The sequence below is a fragment of the Canis lupus genome, chromosome 5 (genome assembly GCF_003254725.2).
Source record: "Canis lupus dingo isolate Sandy chromosome 5, ASM325472v2, whole genome shotgun sequence".
NCBI lineage: Eukaryota > Metazoa > Chordata > Mammalia > Carnivora > Canidae > Canis > Canis lupus.
The window spans coordinates 65,556,407-65,580,420 of NC_064247.1; the positions used below are offsets into that span (position 1 = coordinate 65,556,407).

At 49.8% G+C, this 24,014-nt stretch overlaps 1 protein-coding gene across 4 annotated transcripts in view; it reads left to right on the forward strand.

Moving 5' to 3' along the window:
- KLHDC4 (kelch domain containing 4) overlaps nucleotides 1-19,160 on the forward strand; it is a 57,436-nt gene extending 38,276 nt beyond the window's left edge. For 3 of the 4 annotated variants that reach the window (XM_025427062.3, XM_025427061.3, XM_035715766.2), the window contains 6 exons: nucleotides 4,365-4,457; nucleotides 8,110-8,269; nucleotides 14,408-14,483; nucleotides 16,132-16,340; nucleotides 16,954-17,356; nucleotides 18,127-19,160. In XM_025427062.3, the coding sequence (XP_025282847.1) occupies nucleotides 4,365-4,457; nucleotides 8,110-8,269; nucleotides 14,408-14,483; nucleotides 16,132-16,340; nucleotides 16,954-17,356; nucleotides 18,127-18,347 (1,162 nt within the window). In that variant the 3' untranslated portion in view covers nucleotides 18,348-19,160. The remainder of the gene's footprint in view (nucleotides 1-4,364; nucleotides 4,458-8,109; nucleotides 8,270-14,407; nucleotides 14,484-16,131; nucleotides 16,341-16,953; nucleotides 17,357-18,126) is intronic. The other variant, XM_025427060.3, reaches the window with a different exon arrangement.
- The last annotated feature ends 4,854 nt before the right edge of the window (nucleotides 19,161-24,014 follow it).

Genomic DNA, 24,014 nt, shown 5'->3' on the forward strand with positions numbered 1-24,014 from the left:
GATCTTTTTTCTAATATGTTCATTCGGTCCTACAAATTTCCTTCTAAGTACTTGCTTTCACTGCATTCCACAAATTTTGATAAATTATGTTTTCATTTTCATTTATTTCAAAATATTTTTTAATTTCTCCTATTTCTTCTTTGACCCACCTGTTATTTATAAGGGTGTTGTTTAATCTCTGTGTATTTGGGGATTTCCCAGCTGTCTTTCTGTTACTGGCTTCTCGTTTACTTCTCCTGTGGTCTAAAAGCAAACATTGTGTGATTTCTGTTCTTTTCAATTCGTTATGGTGTGTTTTGTGGTGTCCCAGAACGTGGTCTGTCATGGTGAATGTTCTAGGTGAGCTTCAGAAGGATGTGTATTCTGCCCATTGTGGGATGAAGTGGTCTGTAGGTGTCAGTTACATCCCATTGATTAATGGTGTTGTTGAGTTCAGCTCTGTTCTTGTTGATTTCTGTTGATGTGTCTGTCCATTTTTGAGACGGGGTTATTGAATTTTCCAACTGTGATGGCAGATATGTCTGTCTTTCCTTGTGGTTCTGTTAGTTTTTGCCTTATATAGTTTGACATTCTGTTGTTGGGTATGTACATGTTGAGTATGTCTTTTTTGGAGAGTTGATCCCTTTATATGTAGGTAATGCCTGATTATTTTATGCATTTATTCATTCACTCATTTATTTTAAGATTTTATTTATTTATTCATGAAAAACAGAGGGTCAGAGAAATAGGCAGGGGTGAAGCAGACTCCTCAGAGGGAGCCTGACATGGGATTTGATCCTGGGACCCCTGAGATCATGCCCTGAGCCAAAGGCAGTCGCTCAACCACTGAGCCATCCAGGTGTCCTAAGGATTCGGTAATGCCCGTTTAAATTCCTGGTAACTTTCCTTGCTTTGAAGTCTGTTCTGTCTGAAATGTAGTTACTCTTACTTTTCTTTGATTAGTTGTCAGCATGGTATATTTTCTCCATGTGTGTACTTTTAATTAGCCTGTGTCTTTATGTTTGAAGTGGGTTACTTGTACACAACATGTAGCTAGGTCTTCTGTTCTTATCTACTCTGAGGAGCTCTTTTGTATAAAATGATTCATTTAGGCCATTAACATTCAGAGTGATTATTGATTTCCTGGGTAACATCTGCCGTGTTTGTTACTGTTTCTGTTCATTGCCCTTGTTCTTTGTTTCTATTTGTCTTTGACTTTGTGTGTGTGTGTGTGTGTGTGTGTGTGTGTGTGTGTGTGGTTTTAATTGAGCACGTTGTAGGATTCTGGTTTTCTCCATTAGCATATCCGTTATGCCTGTGTTTTTGCTATTTTTGGTCGCTGCCCCAGTGTTGGCATTGTGCATTCACAACTAATCCAAGTCCACCTTCAGATGACACTGTACCACTTCATGAGTCATGCGGATACGCTGAAATAGCAGACTTGTCCCTTGCATCATTGCTGTCTTTCATTTCACTGACACAGGAACGTGCTGAAGAACGTGTGTATAGAAGCACACACAGCAGACACATTGCTGCTACTGTTGTTGCAGATAAATTATTTGTTAGATCCATTAAGAAAAAGTAAAAATGTTTTTATTCTACCTTCATTTATTCCTTCTACAGTTCTCTTCCTTTCTCTGTGTAGATTCAAGTTTCTGACCCATATATGTGTGTGTGTATATATATATTTTTTCCTTCTCTCTTTAAAAGACTGTTAAACATTTCTTGTGAGGCAGGTCTACTGGCAACCAACTCCATTAATTTTGGTTTGTTGGAGAAGGTCTTATGTCTCCTTCACTGTTGACTGGTACTCCTGCGGAGCACACAGTTGTGTGTTGGTGATGTTTTTCTCCCAACACCTCGTGCTTCATTCCACTCTCTCCTTGCTGGCATGGTCTCTGGCAACAGTTGGATTTGCTTCTCATCTTTGTTTCTCTGTAGGTAAGGTGGTATTTTTCCCATGGCTTCTTTGCGAATTTTTCCTTTACCTTTGGTTTTCTGTAATTTGAAAATGACAGGCCTCGGGATCGTTTCTTGACATATATCCCGCTTAGTCCCCTGACCATCCTCCATCTGTGTGGTTTGAGGTCAAAGTTGAGTTTGGGGAAATTCTCGTGTCAGATTTTCCTTCTGTTCCTTTCTGTCTTCTTCCGGCAAGCCCATTATGTTTCTTTTACACCTTTAGCATCATTGTCCCCTTGTATATTCTGTCCTGAGTTTTTCTTCCATTCTTGGTTCTCCTTGGTTTTGGGTTTTTGAGTTCTTCGTTACTGTGTCCTCTGGTTCTGGGGTTCGTAGCTCCATCTTGCTCACGAGCCCATTGGGGCCATTCTGGGTAGTCTAATTTTCTGTTAGCGATTTGATCTCTCATATTTCTTTCTGGTTCTTAGAATTTCAGTCTCACTGCTTTCATTGTGCATCTGTCCTTGCATGTCGTCTCAGCCCTTCGAGTATTCATCACAGTTGTTTTAAATTCCTGGTCTGGTAATTCTGGTAATTCAGACAACCCCTGCTTGTCTGGTTCTGGTGCTTGCTCTGAACCCTCAGACTGTGTTTTTGCCTCTTGATGCACCTCATAAGTGGCCTCTCACTAGCAGGACATGAGGGAGCAGTTACGAGGAAGTGCTGTACCTAAGCCTGCAGGAGTATGGTGGTGTGGTCTCCGGTCTCCCTGTTGAGGAGGGCTCAGCTCCCACTGCAAACCTCACAGGTGCCTCTCGGTTTCTTTCCCCTGCTATGTGAGCCAGTGTGCCTAGAGGGAGCTGAAGTTGGGCATTTCTCTTCCTCCAGGTCAGCTTGGCTCTGGTTAGAGGACAGGCTTTGTTAAGAACAGGATGCTCAGGGGCTTTTCAGAATGGTGCCTTCTTCCCACCCCTGCCAGAAGCTGCTTACTGTGGGAATGCATTTGAGCCTCCGGGGTAAATTTCACAGTATCGTGGGGGCCCTGTGACTGGATCCCCCCGTATTCCTCTCTGAGTTGGCTGTGCGTAGGCCCCTGCTTCTGGAGGTGGGCTTCCTGTATTCTCCTGTCTGTAATCAGGGGCCAGCAGTTTGACCTGGGTATGATCCAAGAAGACTTGTTGAATTCTCAGTCTGTTCAGCTTTTTTACTTGTTGGGACAGTGTGGTGACTCCAAGTCCCTTGGATGCCAAACCAGAACTCAGAAGTCCCTTTTCTTGGGTATTTATTGCCGTGTATTTTTATATACATGTTAATGAGAGAAAATCACATTCACTTAAATGACTGCCTTTTAGTTGGACAGTTAGGAGTTTCAGCTGACCCACAGACCTGTTGAACCACCACCGTACTTGAGAAAGACAAGGTGTCTGTCCCTCCAGGAAATTCTCTCCTGCCCCCTTGTTGTCTAGTCCCTGTGTCATCTTTGGCCCTAGGCAGCTGCCATCATCATCAGAGATTGATTTTTGCCTTTTTTCCTATAAGTGGAATCCTACAGTACATGCTTTTCTGATGCCTGCTTCTTGGAGTGTGACCTGTCCATGTTGTATATATCAGGAGACCTTCCCCTTTCGTTGTTGACAAGTATTCTGTTGTGACTGTACCACACACACTTTATTCATATACTCGTCGAAGCAGCTCTTGTCTGCTTCTGGTTTTTGACAGTTGTGAATAAAGCTGCTCTAAATGTGTGTATGTGGGTCTTTGTATGCACTTGTGTTTTCATATGTGAGTAATAAGTATCTGCCATCCCATTGCCAGGTTGTGTGCCAAGTGCATTTCACAGTGTAAGGAGTGGTTGTGGTGGTGGCCATGCCATCTTACACCTGCCCCAGTGCTGTGTGAGCGAGCCAGCTCCTGGCTCATGGCTTTGTGATGACTTGATCCTGTCATTTGGTTTTGGCCACTAGTGGTATACAGTAGGGAGCACAGTATGCGTTCAGCTTGACTGAACTACTGACAGTTGAGGGTGTTGACCATCTTTTTCTTTGTTGGTCATTTGTTTGTCTTTTCTTTCCTGTTTTTATTTCAGCCTTCTGCTCACATCTTTTGCCTAGAATTTTATTGGATTTATTTTACTCATAAGGCACAACAGTTCTTTATTCTGGGTGCAGGTCATTGGTCAGATGTGTGTTTGCAGAAATCTTCTCTCCCTTTGATCTCTTGCGGTTTTATTCTCTAATAGTTTATTTTGAAAAGCTGAGATTTTCTGTTTTAATGGAGTCCAATTTCTGTATCTTGAGTCCCTGCCTGCTCTCAGAGATTTTTACTCCAAGGTCTTGGAGACTGTCTCCTCTTTTATTCCCCATGTTTACAGCAGCTAGCTAGACTCAGAACAGTCTTGGTTACTTGTGGTCAAATTAAACATACTTAATGCTTATGAAACAAATTGGTGAAAAAAGTGGGTTTTGTTTTGTTTTTTCATTTAGATCAACAGGAGGCCCTTCAGGTCGGAGTGGACATCGGATGGTAGCCTGGAAGAAACAGTTAATCCTTTTTGGTGGCTTCCATGAGAGTACAAGGTTGGTACCAATAGCAGAACATCTTTCTTTCTGGGAACAGTAAGGAGTGGACCTTTTGTGGGAGGAACCTTTCTGAATACGCATAGAAAATGCTGCTCATCCCCTAAAACCAGAGCCAACTTTGTGGATGCTGTCAGTGTCTTGAAATTCTTTTTTCTTTTTTTAGATTTATTTATTTATTTATTCATGAGAGACAGAGACTGAGAGAGGCCAAGACATAGGCAGAGGGAGAAGCAGGTTCCTCATAGGGAACCTGACTGGGGACTCAGTCCTGGATCCCAGGATCATGACCTGAGCCAAAGGCAGGTGCCCAACCGCTGAGCCACCCAGGTGTCCCAGTGTCTTGAAATTCTTAATAGTCATTGAGTAATAGGCTCTTCATTTTTATTTTACACTGAGACCTGCAAATGATCTGGCCAGTCCTAACACCGGATTCTCACACTTTAGCCTGATACAGAATCCTCTGGAGGACTTGTTAAAAGTCTGGTTGCTGGGCCTCACCCTCTGGTTTCTGACTCATTAGGCCTGGGGCAGGGTCTAAGAATCTGCATTTCTGCAAATTTGCAGGCGATGCTGGTACTTCTGGCCAGGGCACTCCACTCTGAGAGCTTCTGGGCTAAAATAATTTTTAACTTATCTGGGTTGGGGAATGCAACAAAGAGCAGTGATGTCTGAAGAGGGGCTTTCCATGTGCCTGTGTGTGGCAGCATTGGTAAGAGCCATGATCATGGGTTCCATGTGTGCGCTCACTGCAGGCCAACCTAACAGGGTCTCTGCTTGTTGGGAGCCTGTCCTCCACACCATAGCTTCTCAAGTGTCCTGAGTTCAGTCCAGAGAAACGAGATGTGTGGTGACAGGTCATTTTGTCTGTCACCATCATAATGCAGTGCTAAGCTGTCCTGTCTGGCAACGTCCCGTTCGTTGGGCTTTGCCTCTGAGCAGGCCCCACGTGGAGAAGGGTAGGTGGGTGTTTCCTAATGGCTGTGTTCTATACTTCCCTCTCCTAACCTCTTAGGAAATAGCAGAGCCCTCAGTTTGTTTGTTTGTTTGTTTATTTATTTAGATTTTATTTATTTATTCATGAGAGACACAGAGGCAGAGAAACACAGGCAGAGGAAGAAGCAGGCTCCATGCACGGAGCCCGACATGGGATTCAATCCTGGGTCTCCAGGATCACACCCTGGGCTGAAGGCGGCGCTAAACCTCTGAGCCACCTGGGTTGTCCAGAGTCCTCAGTTTATTAACTGTCATGGCAACTCTCACATTTCTGTCACCTTATGGGTCCATTTGCACAAATTTTTTTTCTGATAATGACTGGCTCCTAAGTCAGTTGTCGTACATGGATGTGAAGGAGGTCAAGTTAGGCATCTTGCAGTTTTCATCCCCCTTTAATCCAGTCTTAATTGAGATGTGGTGGTATAGATTTGACTCAGTTAAAGCTGCAGTGTTTCTTCATGAATAAAGACGTTTTATTAATGGAGAAAGGGGGATATAAATTCTTCAGTGCTTTCAGAAGGGATTTTAAAAGCATAATTCAAGTTAAGTAGTGATTTTGTGTCCCTAAATGTGTAACTTGGCTGTAATAATGCTTTAATACTGAGTCTCAAAGAGCATGCCATTGGCAGGGCAGGTTATGCTCCTGCGTCATGGATGAGGAAGCCAGGCTCACCAGGGCTGAGTGGGGTGGAGTGCTTGTGTGTAGGCACCACCCCCCCACTACCCTCTCTGCTCTGCAGGTGTGCGGCAACTTACCACCATTTTATTTATTTTATTTTATTTTATTTTATTTTATTTTATTATTTTATTATTTTATTATTTTATTATTTTATTTTATATTTATTTTATTTTAATTTTTTATTTTATTTTTAAAGATAGATTGATTGATTTGAGAGAGAGAGAGAGAAAGAGGCAGACACAGGAGAGAGAAGCAGGCTGCATGCCGGGAGCCTGATGTGGGACTCGATCCCGGGACTCTAGGATCACGCCCTGGGCCAAAGGCAGGCGCCAAACCGCTGAGCCACCCAGGGATCCCCCTTACCACCATTTTAGATGAGAGAGCCCAGGCTGTTTTTAAAACTTTATACCTAAGGGATTGTCATGTGTTATTTATTCTTGACACTTTTTTTTAAAAAAAAAACAAGGAATTATTTGTTGTATGCACGGGGATTCATGAGTGTGTCACATGGGGATTCATAGGTGTCTTGGTGCATTAATTCACCACTTTTGCAAGAGATGGTGGGGCCAGCACGGGCCCTGCCCCTGGGAGCTCACAGGTTTAATTTGTGGTTGTAATTTGCAACTTTTTCAAAATCAGAACTGTTTTCAAAACTGTTATCATCTGTTACCTTGCATAAAATTGTTTTTAAAGTATGTAAACACACAGAAAAAAACGAAGATACTAGTAAAGCTACCTATGTAGTTACCTTCCATATGAAAAAAAAAATCAGTTTGACTTTTCAAAACTAAAGAGGGCAGCCTAGGTGGCTCAGCGGCTTAGCGCCACCTTCAGCCCAGGATGTGATCCTGGAGACCCGGGATCGAGTCCCATGTCAGGCTCCCTGCATGGAGCCTGCTTCTCCCTCTGCCTGTGTCCTGCCTCTCTTTCTCTGTGTCTCTCATGAATAAATAAAATCTTTAAAAAAAAACAAAACAAAGAACAGTTGAATTTATGTGCGGAATAGAACTTTTGTACTGAAAATCTGCAGTGTGAAATCTAAGGAAACATAGAATCTAGTGATGCCTTCTCAGAATTCTGAGCCTCTATTCCTCAGTTCATGTATGAAAAGCCATCCCGTGGTGGCTGCATCTTAGAGGGTGCTGGTCAGCAGGGTCGCCCGCCAGGGCCACCTGTGTACCATGCTGTGTGCAGCTGAGCACCCCAGCCAGCACTTTCCCCTGGAGGCCCTTCCCGGCACTGGCTGCAGGGTGCCATGCTCAGGGTAGTGGACAGGATTGCTCAGACCCTTGGATGGTTTTGCAGTTCAGTCCTGGCTGGCTATTTTGAACAACCTGGAGAGCATCTCATATTCTGGTGTCATTCTGACCCGGGCTCCTTGGCTTTGCCTGTGGCTGTATATGACATTACATCAGGGCACTGCTTTCCCATGCACGGACTCCTTGCCAAGGCCACTTCTGCATTCAAGTCCTTTTCCTCTTAAGCCCCAGAAGCATGAGGCCAGACGCAACCATGGGCCCCCCCTTGTTGCCACCCAGCTCCTGGGCTCCAGGGACTGGCCTCTGACGCGCCAGTTTCAGGTATACTCAGCTTGGCTCACAGTTCTGGACTAGCTTTAGGTGTCTCCTTTCTAAGTGTTCACTTGGCTCTGTAATTTATGAGCTTAAAATTACACACGTGGTAACTTAATGTAATTATTTTCAAGGCTGTGATTTTGTAAACTTTGTAAGGAAGTATGGTATAACTTTCAGACTAAAAAGGCTTTCAGATCCTGGCAAATTACTGTATTTCTGTGAGCTAGCATTATCTCTAGTCTCCAGATGCAAACTCATATATACCTGTGGTCCTTTCATGTGGATTTAGACTGTAATGAAACTGGTAACTTACTACAAATGGCAGAAAATTCACCTTTAATTTGAATCAGGTTCATGTTTTAATGTCCGTGTTTTCTTGTTTGTGTTTCTGTGTGATAACCAGAGACTACATCTACTACAATGATGTGTACGCCTTCAACCTGGACACGTTCTCCTGGAGTAGACTATCCCCGTCAGGGGCTGGGCCCACACCCAGATCAGGCTGCCAGATGTCTGTCACTCCCCAGGGTGGCATTGTCATCTATGGGGGCTACTCGAAGCAGGTAGGATACGGCACGTAGAGAAACAGGCCCTCCTCTCTGGCGTTGCCTCTTTCACTTTCAACAAGAATGAAAACCTCCAAATAGGATTGCATATCGAAATAGAGATGGGTATAATGTTCATCTCTTCCCCTGTGAACATATTAAGACTTTTTCACCCATATTGTGTTGTAACCCATGTAGCCCCAAACATGCTGCAATGTGAATAATTCCTATTTGGCAAGGGTGGAGGAGTGGAAGTGGGGGGATGGGTCTTGATGCCTAAGCCACAGACCCTACCATACAGTGCTTTCTAGTAGGTAGAACAGGCCATGGTTGCTCCAAGCCACACAGACACGTTGAAGTGACCTCTCTGGGTGCATGTGTGTGAGTGTGACTTGCTGGCTCTGGTGTGTATCCCCCACACGAGGTGCTCTTCACAGCGTCTGAAGCCCACAAGCTGCACCTCATCAGCTTGTACATGCCCGTGAGCCCCAGAGGGATGGAGTGGGGTCGCACTGCAGGCTTTTTCTTAGCCTCTATATTTAAAAAATTTCTCCAACACAGAATGACTTAAAAGACTTAGTGAGGTGAGACTTAACATCCTCCTACCTAGAGCCTCCAGTAGTTAGCGCTCTGCTGTCCTTGCTTCATCACACAGTGGTTCACATCTATGCTGCTGTCCATCCACCCATCTTTCTGGGTGAATTTCAAAGAAAAGTGCAGACACCTGTACACTTGCCCCTGAATACTGGGGCAGGCGTATCAGCCAGTAGAGTTCAGCATTCAGATTTTTTTTTTTTTTTAAGATTTTATTTATTTATTCATGAGAGACACAGAGAGAGAGGCAGAGACACAGGCAGAAGGAGAAGCAGGCTCCATGCAGGGAGCCTGACGCAGGACTCGATCCTTGGTCTCCAGGATCACGCCCTGGGCTGAAGGCGGCACTAAACTGCTGAGCCACCAGGGCTGTCCAGATTTTTTTTTTTTTAAGATTTTATTTATTTATTCATGAGAGACACAGAGAAAGAGAGGCAGAGGGAGAAGCAGACCCTAAATCCCTGAGCCACCCAGGCGTCCCAGATTTTACCTATATTTACTTTACATAATCTCCACATCCATTGAGGGGCTCAGATTCTTGACCCCAAGATCAAGAGTCACATGTTCTTCCAGCTGAGACAACCAGGCATCCCTCAACATTCCATTTTTTTTTTCCAACATTCCATTTTTAATGTACAGTTGATACGTGGTGAAGTTCACATGTCTTAGGTGTGTACTTACGGATTGTGACTCATACATGGGTGTGGGTGCTTGGAGCCCTCATCTGCCATGCCCTTCCCCCACCCAGAGGCTGGTGCCAGTCTGCTGTGCCCCACCTTAGACTCGACATGCCTGTTCTAGGACTGTTGACAGATGGGCTTGTTTGAGGAAGACTTCCTTCGTTCAACATGCTTCTGAGATCCGACTGAGTTATACATTTTGGTTGCTTGCTTCTTCATGCCGAGCCATATTCTGCTATGACACACACAGTTTATTTTTTATCGATGGACACAGGGCTGTTTCCAGTTTTCGGTCATTACAGACAAAGGTGCTGTGAACGTTCCTTGTATAGATCACTATGGCTCTACTGAGTTTTGGGGCAAGTACCCAGGAGTGGGACAGCTTGGGTCACAGGGTGGAGATTGTTGCAGCTCTTCCCACAGTAGTCGCCTCATGCCCTCGCCAACACTTGATGGCACCAGTCTTTTTTATTCTCAGCCATTCTGGCAGATGTGTGGTGTCTGTCTCATTGTGGTTTTAAATCTCATTTCCCACAGATGGAGTGGGCCCTGTGACTTGGGCTGAGCAGGTCGCCTGTGGGTGGTCAGGATAACGTAGGCAAGGAGTCCAACCTGCAGTGGGGGAGTGTCCTGTGTCTGCTCTATTTCTCACCCCTCTGGCCCAGTAAGTGTTGGCCCTGCTGCTCATGAAGTGACCAGCCTTTGTTTTGGACAGAGGATGTTGATTGTTTTCTGGACTCAGCTAGTTGTTTGACAGTCAGGAGGGCCTGAGGTACAGGCTGCTTTGGCCACAAGCTGTGCCTCTGCCCACATCTTGTGCTTCATAGAAGGAACCAGGCAGTGTCCAGAAGGGAACCTTGTGAAGCTAATGCCATTTTAATTATTTTTTTTTTAATTTTTATTTATTTATGATAGTCACACACAGAGAGAGAGAGAGAGGCAGAGACACAGGCAGAGGGAGAAGCAGGCTCCATGCACCGGGAGCCCGACGTGGGACTCGATCCCGGGTCTCCAGGATCGCGCCCTGGGCCAAAGGCAGGCGCCAAACCGCTGCGCCACCCAGGGATCCCCGCTAATGCCATTTTAAAGAGATATGGTATTTAATCAAAATAGTGCCTTATTCTCAACAACTGCTCTTTCCAGCTAGGGGTGTGGACACACCAAGTCCATTTCACTGAGTGGCCATTTTCTCCAGGCCTTTGGCTTTTTTTTTTTTTTTTTTGGCCTTTGGCATTTGAATCACAGTGAAAAGCTTAATCTGTTTGGATTCTTGGGGGATTTATCACAATTAGGGAAAGGTTTGAGTCCTGGCTGCTGTGAAGTACTCGTGAGCCAGGCCTTCGTGGTTTATTTTGAGTAGCTCCTCCTTGCCCATGAGGAGGATGTCTCATGCACAAGGGGTGGTTTCTGTGGGCCATCCACTGCTGGTTCTCAGCCATCAGGACAGGAGCACCATGGCCGTGGGCCTCCCTACCTGCCCCCCCACCCCAGAACCATGGGAGCACCTTCTTCCTATGACATGTGATATCTTCCTTTGACCCCACGGGCCCTGGTTGGGGTGTCCTGAGGAGGCTGCTTTTGCTGGTCCTGGGAACACGGGACTCTTGAATGTGCTTTTTCACGTGATCTTTGTTGTTTAGTTTGATCAGGTTGCAGATACTCTATGTGGAACCTCTCCCTGCCCTTTGGGGACAAGCTGGGGAAGGCCTCAAAGAGTGGACAGTTAACAAACACAGGCTCCTTAGAGCGCAGCCGCGCAGGGCCCTTGCTGGTCTCAGAGCTGTTATCACCCCTTGCCGGGGTCAGATTGCCCTGAAACTGGGTGTCTAGTGGGGGCCCCGGAGGCTGAAGGGAGTCCATCTCCAAGTCTGAGGCCGAGGGCGCTGGTGAGAGGATAGGAGTGCAGGGCGTTGAGTGCGGCATGAGGAGGTGCTGGGTCTCAGGCACATGCTGAGTCATTTTGGAAAGAGTTGTGTTGTTTTTCAGTGTGATATTGTAACACCCGATACACATCTCTGTCAAAAGTATCTGGATTCCACAGATTCCATTAGTACTATAGTAGGAATGTGTGAGTAGGGGAATACATTCTTTGTAAAATGCACACAGTTTCTGCTGTGTGGTGTGACTGGTAGCCGCCCTGAGCCTCTCACAGCAGTGCTCATCCTTAAAGAGAGGCTGAGACCCTGTGTGGAGTGTCATACTCCCTAGGCAGGAGTTAGTTCCACATCTCTGCAGGCTCTGGAGACTCTGCTTCCTCCTCCAGATCTGTTGAATCTCATGGAAAGACTAGCTGTGTGCGTTTAAAGCCAGGAGGCCTTAACAGAATGTGCCGTGGGTAATCCACAATAAAAATTACACAGGGCAGCTTTCTCTTGTTCCCTGTGAGGACAGGAGATGGGATTTGTGAAGTGAAGTCCCTGTACTACATACAAGGAAGGGAACTGCTGTGCGGGAGGAGTTAGCTGGTGGGGCGGGCCAACGCTGTGCCAGTGTGCACTGTGGTCCGAACGGGTGTGACGCCTCCCCCTCCCTGCCCCACAGCCATAGCCCTGGCCAAGTGCCAGCCTGCACCAAAGCTGTGGCCCTGGGCTTGTCACCTCACCCTTCTTCGGAAGGGTTCTGGCTGGTGGGCCTCAAGGGAAGGTGCTTAAATTCTAGCCTAGAAAAGCCCCCTTAACTACCAGGTTCTAACCACTGCTTGCAGCAAACAATACATGTGTCAACAGGTGCAGTGATGGCGGGGGCCATAGCTCAGCTGTGATTTGTATTTCTAACAACAGAGTGGATGCTGAATTCCTTCCAGGTCCCATCAGTGAGTGGGACCTGTGAGTGTGAATTCAGTTCCTGTACATGCCAGGTCTCTTGGTGTGGAAGGGTAGTCCCTCCTGCTGGGCGAATCTGCTAGAGCAAGAGAATGTCTAGTCTGAATGACTAATGTGCAGACATTGCCTCACTTGAATCCTGCAGTTGTGTATGGGAGGAAGACAAGAGAGGCGCACACCCAATTTTTCTTCCTGGAGATAATGGCTGTTCTCCACATGTGGCTGATGACCAAACGTCCTGGCTATAGTATATTCAGGTCACGTGTCCAGTCCACTGGCAGCTAAATCGTTGGCTTTGTTTTCCAAAAGGAAACCAGCTTCTCCCCATGTAGTAAATGCACACCTGTGGTTGGGAGGAAAAGAAATATGCATATGTATTTCCTGATCCTGTCTTGTGGTGGGTGAATGGAAGTGGACATGACAGTAGCAGCCAGCACTTCTGGTGTCCACATAGTGGTTTCTAACCCCATCTCCCGTGAAGGGACCTGGGGCTCCTTGAGGAAATGGCTGATCCCAGGCCTGGGGTAAGAAATGTACAGGCTGAGGCTGGAGCAGCTTGTGGTGTGCCAACCTAAGGAAGTGCTTATAGGAAACCCACACAGTGGACCGGGGAGCCATTGAAAGGATTCCCAGTGGCTAAAGCTCGAACTGTTTTAGCAACAAAGTAAGTTAAGTGGATTGGATTACAGTCCAGAGCATAATATAAAAATTTATGAGTCCATACAATTATAAGCAAATGATTGAATGAATAAATAAATCAGTGGAAAGGGACAGATCCCTATGCAGAATTCCTCATAAATTATGCAGCCAGCTCCACCCTTGAGGGGTGGAGCACAGCTTTCTTCTCTGCCATCACGGCTGTGTAGAGTGGCATCCTTCCCTAGAGGACTGTGGGAAGCTGCAGGCCTGGGGGATGTGACAGCCAGGGGACCAAGGTCAGCAGCAGTGGGAAGTCATGGCACCAGTATGCACCCCTGGAGTGCTGGTTGAGAAGGGCACTTTACCTGCAGCCCTGATGGAAGTACCGGACAAGTGTCAGGATAGCCACGTGATGCAGCACAACTGAGCAGCTCTCCAGAGGCGGGGAGCCTGGGGCTTGCGATGACCATGCATCATGCAGTACCCTGGAGCAGACAGGTCTATGAGACCCTTGGGGGTGGGAGGTAGGAGGGTCCTCACTGGGGGAAACGAAGTGTGAGTCAGCTGGGGACTTCCTTAATCGTGACCGACGTAGTGCAGAAATGGAGGATGTTAGTAATGGGGGAAACTGGGTACAAGCTGCTTGATTTTTCTGTGAACATATAACTAACCTGAAATAAAGTTTGTTAAAAATAAGGGATTTACAGGATAGGTACAAAGAAGAAATGAAAACTCCCAGATCCCTCCCCACAGGACTGCCATTTTGCTGAGTGATTTTCCAGACATGGTTGGCATTTGGGCAACGGAGCCTGGTTGGGCCAATGCTGTGTGGCTAATGGGATACTGAGGACTCAGGGCCAAGAAACCAGTGTTTTGTTGTTTGAGATGCTCAGAAAAGTTTTTAATTGGGAGCAGCTGGCTGGCTTCCATAGTGCATGTGAATGTGATTCTCAGCGAAGTCTGAGGACATGAATTGAAAGATGATGGGGTTGGGACACTTGGGAACTGCGATGGAAGGTGGCTTTTTGATGGTCTCTGGGGAGGACTCCATGATCTCTGGGAGAGACCCTCCACCTAGAACAGGATCAAGGCAGAGCCATGGAAGTACCAGCAAGAGAGCACTGGGGTGTTCCTGGCATGATGGTGGTGGTTAGAATGGTGAATTTTTAAAGTTCAAAATCTTTTCTTGGTTAATAAATCATACCAACATTTTTTATTATATCTTCTCAATGAGGTCAGAGTTGAGCTGGTCATAGTTTGGATTTTCTTTGAGGCTGGTGAAGGAAGGCTTCAGGGGTACCTCCCCCCACCCCCACACCTCCCAGCTGGAAGCCAGACCACAGGCTTGAGGGAGGGGACTGTGTGGAACATTGTAGGAGGCATCTAGCCAGTTCTCACATGACTCCCTGTTCCTTTTGCAGAGAGTCAAAAAAGATGTGGACAGAGGCACCCAGCATTCAGATATGTACCTGCTGCAGCCCGAGGATGGAAAAGAAGGTACATGCACTGTGTCAAGGATGGGCCATGGGGGTGGTCTATGGGTCCCTACAAGAAGCAGGGCAATGACCCAAGAGCCCGCCTGCCCTGTGGATAGGGGGATGGGAGAGTGGCAGTGAGCCCCTGCACACTGCGCTGGAGCTATGGGCAAGTCCTTGCCTGAGTGGGCAAGCCCGGCACTCCACGCGCGACCCTAAGTGCCTGGCTGCACAGCAGGGACAGCTGAGGAGTATTCACCCCCAGGTGTTTGGGGTGGCCTGGCCTAAAAGCACAAGCACTGTGGACGCAGGAGTTCCCCTCACAGCAAGTGGGAACTGCTGCTTGTCTGTCATTCCCTGACTTGTTCTCGCTCAAGAACAAGTAGCCACTAGGGTTGCTTCATGAGGAATGGCTATTGTGGATCAGTGGCCCCTGCTCTCACTTTCTAAAGCTCAGAAAGTAAGGTGGTGCCCTGTCTGTGAGTCTTGGGATGAGCAGGCTGGGCTAGACCCAAGTGATCCAGTCTGGCTCTGGATCTGCTTTGGGCACCCACAGCATGGCCCTTCGCCTTCCCTGTGAGGCTGTCTTGTGTAGAATGACGGGACTGCTCTGCATAGCACTGTTCCCGCTCTCCCACCCTAACCCTTAGTAAGCCTGGTGCTTCTCAGGAAGCCAGCCTTGCGGCCCTACAGTGACCCATGAGGACTTTTCCTCAGTGGGAACCAGTTTGAAGCTGAGGAGAAACTTGCCTGGTTTGTATATCAGTGAGCTGGAGCTGGAACCTGTGTTCTGAGCCTGTGTGCCTAACCTCTGTGTCTGGGCATCAAGCTGTCAGCCACTGGTGAGCAGCACATGGTGCGTCATGAGCTGGTGCACACTTAGAGCCTGTCTCCTACAATTGAAAAAAGTGTCTTCCCAGACTACAGGCAGGGCACGCTGGTGTTTTTCCTTCTCTGTTTCCTAAACCATTAAAATGCTGACTAACGAATTGACCTCATGGCCCAGTAATGGGTTACCCACCCCCGCCACCAAAGTTGCGCCTGTGCTGTGCACTGATGAACAACAGTTGGACACGACATTGTAGGGCATTTGCCATTTGTTGCTTCTGTTAAGTTTTTCTTAAGCATTCATTAAACAAAAAAATCTCAGTTCTTTTTTCTAGATGTAGTGGGAAGGCTTTCCCCCATGCTTCATACTAGGTCATGTTTTGAGGGTTACCATGTTAATTAGGCACCTGCCATGAGAGAAGAGCATGTTGCCTATGGGACAGGTGGGCTGTCTGCAGTTCTTAGCAGCGGTGGGACCAGAGCAGCTGCCTGAGACAGCGGTCTCTGCCCCAGGGCATGGCACAATGGGAGGCCCTCCTGGCACTGCTGCCTGCCTGCCTGCCTCACTCGTGGCCAGGCCTCTGAGCTACAGCCAGGAAGTGCTTGGCGGAGCGGGTGTGTGGAAACGTTACCTAGTGCATGTGGGACTTTCAGCAGTAGGGTGAAACTCCAGGGCATATTGGGCTGTGTTTTATATTTCTGCGAAGGGCTCAGAGCTAATGTCCCTGGTGCCCTCTCGCCTGCAGTCTTGTTTCCACTTGTCCCGGTCACTCAGGGCCAAGTGATACTGGATGTGACTGTGGCTGGCTCCCTTTTACGCTGTGTTCCCTCTCCTCCTACAGGCAGCTGGAGGTGGACTCGGATTAATCCTGCAGGAGCCAAGCCCACTCCGAGGTCTGGCTTTTCGGTGGCTGTGACCCCGAACCATCAGACGCTGCTCTTCGGGGGAGTCTGTGATGAGGAAGAGGAAGAGAGCCTGGAGGGGGACTTCCTTAACGACCTGCACTTCTACGATGCCACCAGGAACCGCTGGTTTACGGGGCAGCTCAAGGTAGAACTGGGTCCCAAAGTGTATAACACGGTGGCCACGTATCAGACATATAACCCCAACACAGGGCTGCCCCTGTTTGCCTCTGTCGAGTCAGCTGGTTCTTCTGGCCAGGTGTCAAGATGCCCAGGGCCTCCCCAGTCCCTCTTGTCTGTGGGGCTCCATATGAGCTCTCTGTCTTTACTGTCCAAGGGGCCAGGAACAGGCCACCCTGCCCCTCTGCCCACTCTACAGTGGTACCATGGATAGCCATCCCAGCAGTGGGGTTCCCCATGAGCTTCTGGTCTGGATGAGTTGATGGGGTGAGTGGCCTCAAGGCTGGAGGAGGCAGCCCACTCTGGTTGAAGAGCCTTGGCATCTCTGCCAGGAATCGGGTAGCGGTGCAGCTCGTGTCTGGACTCGTGGCCCTCTCTACCTTTTTCTCAGAGAGGTCACACATAGGCAGAGTCTCTGTGCCCCCTGGGTGAACCATAGCACATGGGTTAGGGCAGGTGTGTAAGCTTTGTGGCCCAATCCCCCTTGGGAGGAGTCACACTTGAACCCATGTTACTCAAGGTTGCTTGCCTGCTCACAGCTGCCTGCTGCTAAAATGCATGGCCTTGTTTTTCATCAACAGGGACCTAAGTCCGAGAAGAGGAAACGTAGGAGAGGCAAAAAAGCAGAGCCCGAGGGTCCTGACAGGCAGGAACATGGGGGAACCAGTGCCCAAGAGCCCCTGGAGGTGGTCAGAGAGGTGGTCACAGAAGACGGGACCGTGATCACCATTAAACAGATGTTTGCCACCCCGGGGCCAGCTGGAAAACCTCAGTCCAACGAGGAGGACAGCCCTGATGAAGTGGGTGGCCCTGTGGTGGAGCCAAGCCCCCGCTCAAACGCCATGCTGGCCGTGAAGCACGGGCGGCTCTACCTTTACGGGGGCATGTTTGAAGCAGGTGACCGCCAGATCACCCTCAGTGACCTGTACTGCCTGGATCTCCAAAAGATGCAGGAGTGGACGGCCTTGGTGGAGATGGATCCAGGTGAGCTGAGTCGGAGATAAGCTCCTCCACATGGTGGGGCGGGAACCCCCTAAGAGCTATCTGTGAAATCTGCCTGCAGGTGCCCCCTCACATCTACCCTGTGCCACTGAGCCTGCAGTGGGCAAGCCCTGTATCCCTCACCTCTGGCCGTTCATAGCAGGGTGGGCCCTGGCCATGGTGAGGGCCACATCCTGTGCATGTCCATCCCTGCTCTGGGAGCAGAGGTGGATAGGCTGCTCACTCCAGCACTCCCGTGAGCCTTAGGCGTGTCCTGGTACGGCTCAGAGGTGTGCTGTAGCAAAAACATCTCGCGGAGGCCCTCCCCCCATGACCGCAGCTTCTGAGCATGTGAGGGCAGAGCAGGCCCATGACCATCGCAGGGTCCCGCAGGCCTCCTCTGACCCATACTTCTTGGTCCCACGCTGCCTCGTTGCATGCTGGCAGCTGCTGGACACAGGCTACCACTTCTTTTAAGACCAGAGACTAGAAATAAAGTTAAAATCCACACTCTTAGGGAAAGTTACTCAGTGGCTGGTGTGAAAAGCATCTGTCTTCCAGTGAGATAATGCAGAGCCAGGCATCAGGAGAGAACTCAGCATGGTCTTATATCGTTGCCAGTCACTTCACCCCACCTCTGCTCAGAGACCCAGAGAAAACAACACGTTTCCTCTAAGCGTGCAGAGGTGCCAGGCCAGGGCCACTCCCACACCACGAGTCTCTGGGGCTGCCCTGCCACGTTGACACTCTGAACATGTGCTTTTGCTTTCAAGGAACTCAAGAGTGGCTGGAGGAGTCAGACTCGGAAGAGGACAGCAATGAGGGCGAGGGCACCGAGGACGAGGACAGTGGCGAGAGCGACAAGGAGGCTGGGGGTGAGTGTGGTGCGTGTGCCCACCAGGGGCAGCAGGAGACCCACGGCCCAGCCGCTCCAGAGCCTAGGGCTCTGCACCAAACCTCGACTTCGGGGGTCACTTCGCTCCCGAAGCCCTAACTTTGATAACGAGAGACTCAAACGCTTTACTGAAGTTTTATTAAAATTTGGCTTTGCTTTGTAGATGTGCTCTCACGGCAAGCTTAAGTTTTTGAAAGAACATTTGTATGTGGAGTGCGTTTGAGCAGCGCCGTCTTGGTTTCTTTGATGGAATGAAGATTTCCTCACCATGTGATTTCTCTAGATTTGGTGTTCTCGTGCTCACCCGGCCAGGCTGTGAGCGGGGGGTGGCCTCTGGAGCTGCCTGACCCAGGCTTTGCTCCCACCCCCTCCTTCCCTGAGGAGGAGCCCCCTCGCCATTGCCTGCCAAGCGGCTTGCAGCCTGCCTGCCCGGGCTGAATCGTATCGGGTGGAGCTCGCCCTGGATGACACTGGGCCCCACATGGAGAAGAGAGCAGCCCACGTCGTGGCCAGCACTTCATGTGATGACTCAGCCTAAGGCCCCGCCTACTGGGCTGGAAGTAAACCCGAGTGAGGTGCAGTTGCCTTCCCTTAGCATCACTGGGTGTGATTTAAATAATTCAGCCTCAGGATGAAGCTGCAGCACAGCTGATCTTCTGTGCGGCCCAGTGGTGCCTGTGGGATGTCCCCCCTACCACGCTGAGTGGTGCCATGAGGGTGAGGCGGCATGTGGTATGCTTTGTGTGCGGTTTCCCTTCTGCCAGATGAGGCGCACATTCTGATTGACAGTACATTGTCAGCCGGGAGATCTCAGCCTTGATTTCTGGAAGTTCTTGGTGGCAGCCCCCTGACCACCTTTACATGCTGTGTATCTCTGCAGATCTTTGAAATAAAATTCCTGTTGGCTGGGTGGTTCTGCATTTTCTCTGCCACTGGCTGTGCTCGGGCCTCTGAATATTCCTGACTCCTCAGAACTGCTCTGCCAGCCTTTTGTGGGAAAAGGAGCCACCCTCTGCTCTTTCCCTTTCAGGCTCCAGGTTGTCACTGGCAAAGTGACAAGAGGATGGGAAGCCTGAGGTCAGGGACCCCGCTGTCTCCACATGGTGCTGCTGTCTAGCATCTGTGGAGTGGGTGTTCCTCACGGTGGCAGCCTATGGTGCCCCACCAACTGGTGCTTGCTCCAGGGTTCGTGGCTGGGACCGGTTTTCGTCATATAATTGGGGTCACAAGTTGGGCCTTGAAATCATACCCGGTACCTTTTTTCACCTTGAATATCTGTTAAAATGAGAATGTAGATTTTGAGTTTTTAGTAACAGGACCAGCATGCCATCTGTCCCCTGGAACAGGCCATCCCCCACAGTGCCTGGACTCTACCAGACAAGAGTGGTAATGCCCACTTGTGGCAGAGCAGAGCCTGGCCTGGGAAGGTGTTCATGGAAGGACGAGGGCTGACTTGATCCTGGCGTCACGCTGCTCAGTCCCCACCAGCTTTGACAGCGTGAACTCACGTGTCAGACTTGCCTGGAGTGGATGGGCTCTCACCAGCAGATTAGAACTTGCAAGCTTTCCCCTGATGGTAACCTGTCCGTGTGTCTGCCTGCCCGAGTCCCGCTCTGGGGGCAGTACTGTGGGGGCGTTGGAGAGAGGCCAGGCTGGGTGTCAGGCAGCACAGCACCCATTCAGTCGACGTGGGCTGGGTTTGGTAGACAAGCTGGGTGCTCTGGCTCCAGTGGTGTATTTATAGCACTGCCCTTGGTTGCTGGGGCAGTCCAGGTCTTCCTTGGGCACTCGGGGTGGAATCTCGCTGGAAGGTCCTCAGGCATGGCTGCTGGTAATGCCATGGCTGGTGTGCAGGGCCTCCCGGGTCCCCTGGGTGCCTGCCCTGCCCACTCCTATGACGTGGCACCCCAGCCCCTGCCGTGTGGCTGCTTTAGGAGGAGGTCCTTGCAAGAGCGTGTTGGCTCTGCCCTAGCTGTCTTGTCAGAGGCCTGTGTGTTACTGATTGTATGATAGAGCAGGTTTGACAGAAGGTATTTTTGGATCAGCCAAGTTGAAAGAGAACTAGCAAATCCTCTAAAGAAACTCCTTCTACAAACAAGTTTTTGTTCTGCCATCATATCCATAGGGTTAATGCTAAAAACTCAGTTTGAGTGGACCAATGAGAATAAACAAACAAGCTTTCAGAGAAAGAGCTATCTCTGCTGCGTAATTGCTGTGATTCAAACACCAGGAAAGGCGTACTTTAGATGTTCAGCAGCGGGAGAGGCGGCCATGTGTTCTCGGATCATGAGAATCCCTAGGAGCGGGACCAGCACACCACTGTGAGGTCTCTCGGTGACTGGTGTGCCCAGTGGACATTCTGGACACTCTGATGGCCACCACAGGCATGAGTGGCCAGTATGAAGCCTGAGGCCTCCATTGCCTGCATCTCTGGAGTCAGAACAGCTGGAAACAGCTGTGTTCCAGGTCAGTGAGGGCTCTGAGAGGATTGTACATCCTGTCTTCTCTGCTCTGTCTTCTCTGTCTTGGTTGGCTGAGGTGTCGGTAAGCCCCCGGCCCAGTTACTGGGTTCTGCCCTGTTCTCTACAGTGCCTGTTTGCTGGTTGCACCCCCTCAGACACCAGCAGAGCTCCTAGGGGGCTGGGGGCGGGGGTCCAAGTGTGAACAGTTCTCCATCCTCCCCGAGCCCCGGGGCGGCTCAGCAGCTCTCTGGGTCATGCTGCAGGAGGATGGATTCGAAAGGGCTGGTCAGAGGTGGATTTCTGGGGTAGGGTTGGATAGAACAAATATCCGGGAACTACCAGTTAAGCTTGGACGTCCTTACCATTCAGAGTGTTTTTCCATTTGTCTCTAGAAGATACGAGATGGTATTTATTACACTTTGACATCTTTTGGGTTATTTACCAAGTTGTACGGGCAGGGAGTCAGCAGCTAGCTGTTGGTGGAGACACACCGAGGGGGCATAGGCTGCCACCCAGGGGAGGTCAGGCTCAGGTGACCGAAGTGAGGTTCACACCTGGAAACCAGCCCCCCACTTGGGCTGGGGTGAGGAGATGGTGATGGTGTTGACTGGGGCTGGGTATGACCTGCTTCTGCTTGAGTGAGTGTGAGATCCATCTGCCGTCCACTGAAGCAGCCTTCGAAGTGACTGCCATGTATGTGCCGGCTGTCTTGAACCAGGGAGCAGGCTGTGTGCATGGTCACCAGAGACTGGTGTTGTCTTACTGGCCCAAGTGGCTCCTGAGTATAACCAGAGGCATCTTCATTTCTTTTCTGCGAGAGAGCATGAGCAGTGCTGGGTTCAGTTTGGGCCTGGTCACCCAACAGCACTGGTGCCCAGTGAGAAGCTAGGGTGCAGCCAGTGGCCAAGGATATAAGCCATCAGGACTTGAGCCCCCATGGGTGCAGCCAGTGCTGGGCCTGGTATGCTGGTGCCGAGCAGGAGTGGGACCTTCTGGACCAGACCTGAGCTGGGCTTGTGGAGTGGGGGAGCCATGTGCCAGGGCTCTGGACTGGGGAGGTGGGTCTGGAAAGACACAAGTGTATCTAGGGAGCTGGTCCTGAGGTGGGAGAAACTCGTCAGAAAGGAAGGCTGAGTAAGCTCCCCATGAACATAAATCAAAGTAGGCTGAACAGAGCGATGCCATGAGACCCTGGGGCAGAGCCTGTGGAGGGGAGTGTGTGGGGCCAGTGGTGCTGGTGGGGCTAACTCAGGGAGGAGGGGGTGCATGTCAGGCTGGGCTCCCAGAGCACTCCTGCCCAAGACCTAGGACACAGGGCTGCATCTAGGGGGAATGCAGGCTCTGCCCCAAGAGGGAATTCACATTTCTCCCTCTCAAAATTTTGGCATTAGAAGGAGATTGCAGTGAAGACCCTGATCTGTAATGAGATGATGCAAGGGACCCAAAGTTTTCAAATGATGTTTATTACTAAAAGGAGCAAAATTGTTTTAAATCTTGACAGTATCCCTTGCTTTCAGATAGTGAAATACATAATAGTGGTATGATTTGAAGTGTTACATTCATTGAGGAAAAGTATTTAATTTTCATTTTATAAGTAACCAAGCTATTTTTCCCAGCTAAAAGATAAAATGGCGAGGTAACATTTTTAGCCGCTTCATCAATAAGAAAAATCAAAACATAGTTAACATTCCCTTTTTGTCAATGCACAAACGATTGCACTGTATTAAAGTTTACATGCACCAGGGGGAAAGTGGGAAAGAGAAAACGCAGATCGAGACCGATTTATGTCAGAATTCACAAAAAGGCATCTCTGTCAGGGTGAGCGGTCTCCTGTGTAGTGTGAGGGCACGTGTGCACACGCTGCTCACCTGAACAGTGAGGGCTGCGTCGGTTTTGTTTCGATCAGGCTACAGCGGTTGCTGTTTCTTTGGACGTGGTGAATGGTACAAGTAAGCAGAGTCCAGCTGTGGGTTCATCAGCTCAGTGCACTGGAGGCACCAGCAGCTCGGCAGTGGGGGGTCCCCGCCTGCCAGTAACCCCGAGTGCCGGCGTTCCGCGCACGGGGCCGACCCAGCACCAGCGGGCATCAGGCTGGAAGTGCAGGCCACATTGCTCTGGTGGTGGCAGTGACAGTGCTACATAGAGCAGGGCCCACCCAGGGATCCCAAGCTGGGGCTGCAGGAGCAGCCTGTGTTGGGGCGTGCCTGTGGAGCTGACTACCCCCCTCCTGTACCCACACCTTTCTTCTCCCTGCTGGGTGCCTGGGGGGCAGCTCTCCTCCTCACTCCTGCCTTCCGCAGGCGGACGAGGGTATAGGGTATCCTGGGGATGGACAGTGTTCAGGGAAGGAGACCCCCTCAGGTGGCAGGAGTGCTATTGGCCTCATGGTTGAACAGCATCTGAAGGAAAGCCCTTCATTTGTGACGTGTGTCCTTGCACAGGAAGCAGTGGGAGACAATAACTCTGATCTTAGGGGACTAGAAATCTCAAGCTGCTCTGCTAGATCACATGCTGACCTCTGACCTTCATAGCGGGCATGGAATGAATCGTCGGGGCAGGTGCTAGTAGCAACAAGTAGGGGGAGCAGGGCCCAGCCCACACCTGCCCTGCCCACCTGCCCTGCCGTCCCTTGGGGCCTCCTGCCCTTCATGAGTTTGGGCTGCCACTTCCCTGTGTCACCGGGCATTTGCGGCTCAGACAGGATGGAAGGCAGTGGGAGAGGACATGCGCAGACACAGCAATGAGGTGTGTGTGGGGGGTCTTCAGCAGGTGGGAGTGGTGGGGGGCAGACAAGTGAGGTAGGTATGAGGTGTGCTGTTCTCTGCCTTCCCTGCCCGCCATCCCCTGAACCCCTAGGCCGGGGCTGCCGCACCTACACTGGCCCTGGGCTGCTCTCAACTGCGCAGATCTGCCCTCAGCAGGGCTGCCTGCCTCTCTGAGGTCAAAGGACACGCCAGAGAGCGTGCGTCTGTCCCCCTACCTCTCAAGAATCTCCATGTGGGGGTTTTACGCAGAGGCAGACTCTGAAAGCGACTTCTGTTCCTAGCTCATGGGCTGTAGTTTTGGAGAAGGTGAGGCCGTCCTTAGTAGTATTCACCATCTGGGCGCCACATGGTGCTGGTGTCTCCTGTCTGCAGCTTTCCTAGGTGCCTGGTGTCCTCCCCACCCTCTTCCATGGAGGCTTTCAGCACCTGCGACCCTTGGTTTCCAGAGCTTTCAGACTGTAAAAATACGGCTTCATTTTTCTGTTTTTGAACAAAGGCAACTGCACTTTTTCTGCTTTTAAGGCTGAGTTAGCAACATT